General features: G+C 43.7%; 1 protein-coding gene across 1 annotated transcript in view; it reads right to left on the bottom strand.

Annotated features, from left to right (window-relative positions):
• PLOD1 (procollagen-lysine,2-oxoglutarate 5-dioxygenase 1) overlaps positions 1-10,364 on the bottom strand; it is a 16,398-nt gene extending 6,034 nt beyond the window's left edge. Inside the window, exons 1-11 of the mRNA XM_057382875.1 lie at positions 10,146-10,364; positions 6,303-6,394; positions 5,691-5,827; positions 4,916-5,079; positions 4,601-4,713; positions 3,177-3,240; positions 1,982-2,079; positions 1,568-1,669; positions 1,321-1,452; positions 923-1,044; positions 148-252 (exon numbers count right to left, since the gene is read on the bottom strand). Coding sequence (XP_057238858.1) covers positions 148-252; positions 923-1,044; positions 1,321-1,452; positions 1,568-1,669; positions 1,982-2,079; positions 3,177-3,240; positions 4,601-4,713; positions 4,916-5,079; positions 5,691-5,827; positions 6,303-6,394; positions 10,146-10,227 — 1,211 coding nt within the window. The 5' untranslated portion in view covers positions 10,228-10,364. The remainder of the gene's footprint in view (positions 1-147; positions 253-922; positions 1,045-1,320; positions 1,453-1,567; positions 1,670-1,981; positions 2,080-3,176; positions 3,241-4,600; positions 4,714-4,915; positions 5,080-5,690; positions 5,828-6,302; positions 6,395-10,145) is intronic.
• Between the last annotated feature and the right edge of the window lie 223 nt (positions 10,365-10,587).

Here is a 10,587-nt window from a genome sequence, read left to right as displayed (position 1 = left end):
AAAAAAAAAAAAAAAAAACAATGTAAGAGGTGTTTGGCTAACATTCCATCTCGGGCACAGCTCTCCTGGTTCCCTACAGATTTCAGGGATGTGCAGAGTTCCTCATGTGAGATGATCAGTAAGCATTGCTAAGACCAAAGAACTCACTTGTTCTGTTCAATCAGAATCCTCAGAGTCTCTGTGTTCTTCAGAACTACCTCAGCATCCAGGCTAAAGTAATAGTCACAGTCAGGATCCTTCCTGCACAAATCCCTACACCCAGAGAAAAGAAAAGTCACATCCTAAAACAGAGCAAGACAAGGGACAGAGCACCAAGAATTTCTTCACTTTGTAGTCTAMAGGTCTTCTGAGTGCTCAGAAAAGTTTGATTTAATGTAACAACCCAGAGGGCCAGTGTAGTACAAGCACATCAGATTCAGTATCCAACAGCAAATATTGAGACACAGACAAAATCACATTTAGCAAACTACTTCCTCAGCTCAAACTGAAGACATTCCCATTTACAGCTGGCCCAAATCCACACCAGAGCTCAAACCTCCTGATCACAGACAGGAAGATAATCTCCCACCAGTTCTTAGTTTTACTACAACTCTCCTCCTCTTCAGAAACATAGGTGCATATTCTTTGTGCTCTGTGGCTGGCTGTATGGATGAGGGCAGGAGATACAGGGTTATTCTTCTGTCAGAACAAAGGACYAGTGAGAACTTAGTTTCTGAAACTGGAGAAAGTGAGCTGGTATGGAAGCTGATATCTTCCCAATATATATGGGGCATCAGAGTTAATGCTAGAAAATTTGATAGAAAAGGGTGACTGAAAACAGAAAAGCAATCACTTGACAGGGATGATCCTGAGAAAAAAACAGATGTCTTAGTCTGGACATGGACTGTCTCTGCTGGCTATCATGTATGGCCTCTTCACTTACATGCCCAAGTTACGTGCCTCAGCATTCTCCACCTCATCATCTGGTCCAATCACTTTGACAGCGAGATATTCTTTCCCATGCTCTTCTACAAAAGTATCCACCTCCATCAAGTGATGTTCCTCCTATTCCAGTAAGGAAAAGTAAGGAAAAACAGGTGAGATGGGCTCAYCCAGGCCACTCAGCCTCCTGTTCTTGAAAATGGGTAATCGGACCACAGCTCTTCCCACTTCCACACTTTTACAGCTGGATGGAGCTATTTTATGGGTGCCATTTCAGATAAGTACTGTGATTACAGAGCCTGGAAGTCTAGCCCAAGGTTGCAAAGGTGCCTAGAGTAGAAGAGGAAATATWCATTTTCTCCACATTTGCTAAGACCATCACAAGCCAATTTCACTTACATGATTGTGAATGAAAAGCTGGATTCGTTGCTTTGGGTAATGAAGGTTAYGAAGCCTCGAGAAAAACTGGGAGAGGAATGGGGTGGGCTGCTCGATGAAAATGCCAATCAGAATCATTGGCAATGCTTCATCCTACATTCAGGGGCAAGAGGAGAGAAATGGTGACTCGTTCCAAATCAGACACATAAGATCCCACTACAATTGTAAGACTTGTTTTGAGAGCTTTGAATAGACACAACAGCCTTACCTTAAACCCTGTGAGGCTTCGCAGACCTTCATCACACACAGTGCAGCCAGTCTCAAATGTCCAAATTTGAGGAATGTAGTTTCCCAGGTAGTTYAGCTGCAGCTGCAAAAGGCAATTTGATGCATTATGTGTTACAGGGCAGGGGAGTTTCTTTGTGTGGTCCCCCACTGTGGGATCACGTTTCAACTTCATTTACCTTCTCCATGAACTAAAGAATCTGAAAAGCACGACAGCCTGAGGGTCCAGCTATCTATGAACCTTTGAACCAGACCCATCTTGTTGCTATGGACCTGGATTACTTATTGTTTCTCAAATATAAATGCACACAGGGAAAATTAATAAATGTGAAGGCAGCAACCTGATCACTCTGCAACAAACATAGACCAAATCTTTCTCTCAGGACAGTCCACTTACCTTGGTGGGGCCATTTCCATGGATCACCACAGGCAGAGTGTCATATAACAAGTTTCTTGCTCTCACTCGTGAGTTTTCAAACTTCARAACTATCTCATCTGGAAATGACATTGTCATCATGTTAAAGTTTTTATTGACTATTAGAAGCCTCATTTATACTGAAAAACTGCTGAAAGATGAAAGTGTGGACATGGATAACCATGCACAACTAGTTTAAAGGCTACAGACCAAATCTGTAAAGGAGAAAAAATATTCAGAATGATCCTGTGAGGTAACAGGAGGATGGCTGGGAAGCTGGACAATGGCTGGGAATTGGCAGAAGCCATACTAAAAGAATTTTTCAGAACTGGCATTGACAAACTGTGCAGTGAGGAACAGCTACTGGTGACAGGGACAGCTATTGATGGGAGGACTCAGGCYCTTCTTGCCTAAGTGTTCTATGCATCTGATGTCTCTCTTTGTCACCACTCACAAAAGTCCACCCTCCTGGAAGAGATCATCCAAGTTGCTGCCTCAACACAACCACACAAAATCCTTTGGAAAAAAAGATTAGCATATATACAAGCTGCAGTCTATCATTGATATTATGAGCACAGGAGCCGAAAACTACACTGCCATTATCAAATTTTACCTGACCAAAATAAAGATAGAATGGTGCGAGACTGGAAATATTGTAGTAGTATTGTCATTATTGTCAGGAGAGTAAGGGAATTCCTCTTGCAAGGACTAGCAAAACCAATCAGCAGGTCAGGTGAGAAGCCTGGTACATCAGTGAGTGTTCACAGGCATATCTGCCTGCTTCTCACCTCCCATGGCATTCCACCAGGGCTCTGAAGCAGAAAGACAGGCAAGCCCTAGGCAGGGCTGTGTGTTATTACTTGCACTGGAAGTCCCTCCCTGTTTCAATCCCCAAGGCTAATGCAATCCGACATGCCTGGWGATCAAAGTGGCAAGGAGGTGTAAGATGGAAAACCTGACCTGCATTCCCTGAAGTGGAGAAGGAATTGMAATGTGAACCTAGTTGGTCACAGTTGAATTGCAAACAAATCCCAGAACTCTGCCAGAGACTTTTACTGAAGCTTATTCTGTGGGGACTGGCATTTCTGAAATACAATCCCTTCAGCCCCAATTTTATTTCTGGTGTCAAYATGAAGCTGCATTCCAAGGAGAAATGAGCTTCCTTCTTCCATCTCACCTAATGCTCCATTTAGGTTTTGGAAGATCCGGCTTCTTTGGTCTAGACTGATGTTKATACTTTCCTTTAAAAGAATTAGATAAATAACCTTAATTAGAACACAGAAGGSATCCATTCTTTACATGCAACAGACCCAAGCTCAGTGAAGATATATCCCATTCCTATAGTCATTTGCAAACTCTCCAAGYTCTGAAGCCTAAAGCACTCTTAGATAATCATAATTTTCATTCAAATCTAGAACAATTCCCCATTTTCCAGAATCATTTAAATATATTCTATTAGGCGAAACTGTGCAAAGCCTCTCTCCCCCCCTCTTTAAGCTTCTGTGGCTGTGTCAATAAATCTGCAGTATATGAATGAAGTAGACTTACACATAGCCATATAAACCCCACAATACATATAATACACTGGAATGCCAGATAACAAATCCATCTGTTGTGAAAAATTTCTTGTCTTCTATCCACAGGACAAGTGTGACCCCAAACATTGCCCCAGGTACCAGTGTCAAACCAGAGGACAGTAAGGTGCAAAGTCATCTTGTGTAATCTTTATATTTATGCCCTGCTGCAAGTCTGATTGAGTCAGACTAAAATGCAGTTCTGACTTAACAGAGTTCTGTGTCCCTGGAGGAATCTATTAAGATTGATTACTGGAAAGGACAGCAGGGTGCTAACATCTGCTGTCTGAGTGCCAAGTCAGGGTAATTACTCAGCTCTTGTGGGGCACAGGGCCAGAACTGCAGATGAGAACATTAAAGGWACTGTTCATGTTCAAGTTTCACAGGCCATACTCAGATATGGGGAACTAAAAAAGCYGAGCTGTTCTAAATTTTCTACCAGTCTTGCTGGTTAAAAATTGCAAGTCTTTCTCTAACTAGTCTGATAGCAGTTCTCTGTTTGAAATGTTTCCCCTTGATTTGTAAATTGCTGTTAGAGTCTGAGTTCTCAGTTCCCATGCATTTGATCTGCCCCCAGGGACAGACTGGCCTGTGTAATGCACAACTGAGCAGGGACAGCAGATCCAGAATGGCTGGATGCTCTGGCCACAATGCTGGAATGGCAATGCTGCTTCCAGGGTCCATTCTAGGCTTCTGTAGGACTTTACCTGGCATTTTCCTGAAATGTACTTCAATTCTAGGTTGGATATCTCTAAGGCAGCACTGCACTCTGCAGTTTCACATTCCCTGGGAGGAGCCTGGTTAGTTCTGCCACACTCAATGGCTTTAAACACCAGGACAATACAGATAGTGGCATGAGACTCCAGTAAGACTTGTTTTCTTCCCATTCACAATTTAAGCTTAAATATTGCTAATAAAAATAAGATACTGCTAATAAAATATTGATAATAAGAATTGCTAATAACAGAAAATGGGAGTACTGGCTAGAATACAAATTTTCAGAAACCCAGAATCTAGATACACCTACTCTTTTTTCTGGATCCAAGAAGATATTTGTATAGAAGAGCTGRTCACTGTCATCATCCTGTCCTTTCCACTCCTCCACAAGCTTCTTCAGGTTTGGAGCATAACCTATGAAACCTGTGGGAATACATATGACGAGGTGTTTCAACCCAGATGACCAGAAAATGGTCCATGTACTTTCATTTCTCTCACATGTAATCTCACTACAACCTTGCTGCAGATTCATCAACTTTCAGTTTGTTTTGCCACTTCTCYCAAAGCTCAAATAGGAGGAGAAAGCTGAAGGGGTTCTCAGCTGAAAGCAAGYTCTGTGTCTCACCTCCAGAACCCAGGAAGCGCTTTCCATCTCGCACCTGAGGATACTTGGCTTCCAGCTTTCTGTCAGGATAAATGTAATTCTCTGCTGAGAAGACCACCTTGCTCTTGGCTTGTTTGAACTTCTTCAGCAGTTCTGTGGGGCCTGAAGCAAAGAGTACATCATAGCTAGAGAAAGACACAGACAAAAAAGGACAGAAGGAATGGAGTCAGAAAACCACATCAGTGAGAAAAGTTTCTAAAARCAACTAATTCCTTGGAAATCCCTTTCTTTTAATTCTGTTTAACAGTATTGCATTTTTTGTAATGCAACTAATTAAAGTGCAGTCTTATTCATGAAAAACACTGAGACTCCAAACCATCCATTTCTCTCTTAATTTTTTCTGTCAAACTAATTCTTGACTCTCAGGATGTGCTGCAGCCTACTTTACCTGATAAAACAAATATCTCTGGTAAGAAAGGGCTATGTAGTTCCACAGGAATTGTCTGCTCATTCTCTGAAGATGGAAGCAGCCAAATTCCACTGTGGCAGAATCAGGTACAACACTATCAATTTCATGCAGGAATTGGCATCAGCCTATTCTGATCAGACCTTCCCAACTGCCACGGATGCAGTTCTGAGTAATTCTCAGGAAATTACAAAGAATTCAGGGGGTAAAAAAGAGAGATTTGGACACACTATCCAAAAGCAATCTGTTTCACAGTTTATTTCTTCTCAGTGAGAACCTGTCCAAACAGCCTTGAGATTCAGCTCATGGCAAGCTCTTTCCAACCATTACCTTTCCACAAAAAGGATGATCAAGTCCTCCTTATCTGCATACTGCTTCAGAGCTGACTTCAGGAGCCGGACCTTCTGCCCACCTCCAGCTGGCTGCTGGTCATCTCCACCCTGCCACTCCTCATCCAGCCCCAGCACCTACACAGTGACAGGCACAGAGTCACYTCAACTGTGCACTTTCCCAGCAGGAAAGGACCAAAACCTTTACTAGTCTTGATAATTCCCAGTGCAAACCACTTGATAACTCCCAGCAAAAATAACAGCCTCAGGACAAATGCACTAGGCAGCCTTTGATCCATTCTCTGGGCTGGACAGTCAGAGTGCTAGCACAGAGACAAAGCACTCCTAGCCATAGGGACAGGAGCACACACTGTACTGTGTGTCTTGGCAGGGCAACAGAACAGTGCCATGAGGCTCCCTTAAACAGGATTTATGGATCTTATTCCAAACCAACACTCAGGACACTGCAGAAATGCCCCAGTCACAGTACTTTCCAGCCAGCTGAGCAGCTGTGTCCCCTCTTGAGTTTTTAAYCACYGTGRGGCCAAGTCTTATCCATKCCTCAATTTGAAATTCCCTTTGACYAACCACCACAGAAGCTGCTARACATCACCTGKACTTTGTAGTTGAAGAATTGGGCTGATCTTCTGAAGCGCTGGAATCCCTCAGTCTGCTTGGTGGCAACAGTCAGAACCAGCAGGTTTTCTGCACACAGGGGAAAGCACAAGAGATACTCATTGTTTCCAACAGCTTGCATTGTTTCCACAACATGCTGTTCYACACCTAACTTGATTGTCGGTATAAAATGAGAGAGTATGTAAAGATACAATTTCATTGCCTGAAATCTGAGCAAAAAAAAAAAAGAAGAAAATAAAATGTATCAAGTGTTTCTTTTTGCCCTGCTAATGAAAGGTACAATTCTCTTCTCTCACACAAAGGAAATGAAACTCAAAGATAAAAAATAGAACTACTACAAAATGCCCATTTAGAAGTAATCCATTTAATGGAGTTTCAAGTTTCTGTTCCCCACTGAGCTGCTTTTTTGTCACTCAGCAATGACTGGATGTAGGGAAAACCAAAATTAGACTAAAAGTTATTATTCCCTCTCCATTGCTGCTTCAATTTTCTTCTGCATTCCTGAGGCATTTTCCAGTTTTTCATACATATTCAATGTGAATTCAATTGTGCTATAACTTTCGTTTACATTCTCCTCCAAAACTTGCTTTTCATTTCCAGTCCCTTAAAAATGATAAAACTAAATCCTGAAGCTCTCTTTGAGAAGTTTCTCTGTGGTACCCTGGAATATGATTTCTACGTGGAAGTTCTGGTTTCCTCATTGCAATGATGAAATCTTATACTTCACCTTAACACTTTTGCTGAAGTAGGAATTTGTATAGACTCTGGCAACAGTATTTAAATGCAAATCCTGGCCATCCGATTTAAACATCAAAAAATACCAGGAAAAACTGAAAGGACGTTCTCTTGGCCTCAGCAGGTTTTTTTTGAATAATAATTTTTTCAATGGATGTACCAGATGTGTCTCTCTCATGTATCCAAACTGATATTCTGTCTGCTCTTAGAGAGGAAGGATCTAGAAGCTMGACTTAGAGATGGACCTGACAAAGGCAGCAAAAGTAAAAAAAATATGTGTAAGACTCCAAGTTAGGAAGAAAGGAGATATTCCAAAAGGATTTCCCCAAATCTTTTACCTGCATCAAAATAAAAAGAGAGGAGAGATTAAGAATAGTCAATAGGTCAGGTCTAATTGTATTTCTTAGACTTGTGCACAAAGTGATAAATAAAAGAATATTAATCCCACATAGGCACAGTTTTTAAGGGCAGATTTTTAAACATAAGAAGTGCATTCCTAATCTAGCTCCTCCAGCACACACCAGTGCCTTGTGTCCAGCCCAGTCAAAGGGAGCAAACAAATGAGTAAAATATGTGTGTCCTCGGGGAATATGTTAATGCTATTAAAATTTCTAGCCATATGATGGCAYACAGAAAGCCACGACAGCTTTGTGAGAGAGCTCTGAGCTCATGGATTCTGAGAAGGTGAGGATCATACTGCCATGGAAGAGGGGGACAAACATGGGCTTGCCAGAGAGGAATGTAAAGACAACCCTCAAATCTTAGTACTTGGGGGGAAAAAGCACATCAAAATGGTAAAAGAAGGGAAGAAAGAAAGAAAGGATCCTGGCTGCTATGAATTATTTCAGCCCACAATCTCAGGCATTTCACATTAAATAAATTCATTTTCATGCTGCCACCCAAGAAAGCCACACACTGTTTACAACTTGACTGCCAAAAGTTTGCTGGACAGGACGARTGCTAAAGGCTCACACAGATCCGGAAGTGGTGTCCTATTTCTAAGACAGAAAAGGTCTCCCCATGCAGTTTGTGAACTCAGAGGAGCATGAAAAACCAGCACAGAGACCACTCTCATCCCCAGCAGAATTCCAAGTTACAGATTCCCTGTGGGGTAGGATGTTGAGAGACTCTAAGCTCAGTTTCTGTTCTAAGAACTCTCTGCAGTAGCAAGAGGTTTCCATCCCCAGAGACATTCCTTCAGCCCAGCACTGGAAGCTTGTGCTGAGCTATGCTGCCTCCATTCCTTATGCTTTAACCCTTTTTTCTCTTTCCCAAAGATTTTGCTGAACACTGGTGCAGCTGCTAGGTATTTCAAGAGACRGAACAAGAAACCCTCTCACTTTCAGTATCACATGCAAACTTTTAAAAGCATTCTAAAGAGATTGATGCTTCCCTGTTTCCCATGTCACAGTCACTTTCCATATGCAGAAATGCAGCCTGTCCTGCTAAGGTGGGCCTCCTGGGCCCAAAGGCTCCCTGGGCCATGCTGACAACCAGGAAATGTATAAATACATTTAATAACAGCATGGCTGCAAAATACAAACACGGGACGGTTAACAAAACAAGCACTGGACTCAGAACCAGAGGAGCTGGACTGTATTGCTGCCTCTGCTATGCAACAAGGAGCCAATCCTGCCATCCCTCTCCTTTTTCCATCTGTAGAACGATAAAAGAGGCATTTACCACTTTTGTGAAGGTTTTAGAGCTCTACAGATGAAAAGGATTCTATAAGAACAAAGCACTGGAACAGGAACCCTGATATCAAGATCACAATGAAGTGATTTGGTAAACACCTGAGTTCTTAYAAAGAATGAAAATCAGTGACAAGATGAGTTCAGTAACAAAAAAAAAAATTAAAGTTATTTACTTGTGCCCTAAGTCTACAGGGAAAGCACAGCTGCAGCTGCATTTTAGGACAAGGAATGAATTTATCCCTAGGCTGCGATTTGGGAAATCTTACTCTGCCACTTCCTGTTAAGGCAGGGTCTGAGAAAATACCATTAATGTGAGAATCAAATAGGAAAAAAAAAAAGTGCACAATTTAACAATGAATAATATAATCTTTCTAGTACATTTACAGAGGTTTTTTTTTAATTCTATCATCTACAAATAACTATGCTGAGAGCTTCTTTTAAAAGAATGTCCAAGAGAGAAGACAGGTATCATTACTCTCACATYACTCTGGGGAAGCTGAGGCACAGGAAAGGTGAGGCATTTTTAGTTTGAGCCATGCCAAAAGGTCAGAAAGCAGTTAATTCCAAACCCCTCTTCCTAACCAACATACCTCATTCTCTTTCCCAGCCCTCAGTTTTACATCTCTAGTGCACTCTAAAACCTTACTAAAAACATGGAAGATTTGAGATGTGTAAGGAAGGCAGGATAGCACAGAGATTCTTTTGTTTTAGTTATGCCACTATAGCCAAAGAACTTCCAACACTCCCCTATAAAACACTAACTCTATTAAGTAATGTACACATATAATAAAGGCAGTTATATCAGAATCACACTGTGAAGGAAAATATTCTAGGTAACAAGATTAAATCTCCTCCTAATTGCCACTTCTCTAATGAAGACAGAGATAATTATCCAAACTTCTTGGCAGAGTGACAGAGTGTGAATCTCTTTGTCAGTGCTGCTGACATTCTGTAGCTGCTCTAATCCTCTGCTGTTCTACCAACTACTCCAGAGCTTTCTACCAACTGTTTACTACGGGGGGACAGACTGATGTTATTTTAGGAGCATCCCGGATATTAAGACACAGTGTGCCCAGTATGGGATCAAACGCTCTCCCATTACTCAATTCTTGAACAGCCTGATTTCAAAAGTAGGGAGGGACTGACCCAGGTGGGATAGGACCCGGAGTCCTTCACTGGGATGAAATGATGTTGTCTCAYGAAACTCCGAGCTGTGAGCTGTGAGCTGCCCGAGGATCGAGGTGCCACCCGTGGGCTCAGGGTCTGGCAATGCCTAGGAGCGGGACCAGGACGCCAGCAGTGGCACCCACGGCGGCCGTGCCCGTCCATCAGCCTGTCCGCTGGCTCCCCGTGCTGCCGGTCCCCACCGTGCCCCGAGCAGCCCCCCTTACCTTCCTGCTGGGAGGCACGGCCACCCCCCGCTCCGAGCAGCGCCAGCACCGCCCAGGGCAGCAGCACCGCCGGAGGCACCATGGAGGCGACTTCCCCGCCCGGCCGCCGCCGACACTGACCGGGAGCGATGCCTGCGGGAGGAACCGGGCGGCTCCGCCACTGCCGGAGCTGTGCCACGCACCAGACCCGCCCGACGGAGACGGGCGGAGGAAGCGGGGAGGCGGCGCCTCCTCCTCCCGGGCCGCCCCGGCCCCCGCAAGAGGCGGGCRGGCAGCGGGGCAGGGCGGAGAGAGGGGGCAGGAAGCGCTGGGACCGCRTGGAAAGCGAGGGAACACCGGGATGAGGAGCTCGTGGGATTGATGCCGGAGCTGCAGCGGCTTTCCCTGCGGTGCGAGGTCCAGCGGGGCTTGGCCCCGGGAGCCGGGCAGTGTGCGGGGTACC

Source organism: Malurus melanocephalus, unplaced genomic scaffold, assembly GCF_030028575.1.
Source record: "Malurus melanocephalus ecotype Western Australia unplaced genomic scaffold, MMel_1.1 scaffold_590, whole genome shotgun sequence".
NCBI classification, from domain to species: Eukaryota; Metazoa; Chordata; class Aves; order Passeriformes; family Maluridae; genus Malurus; species Malurus melanocephalus.
This window is presented reverse-complemented; position numbering and strand designations above follow the sequence as displayed.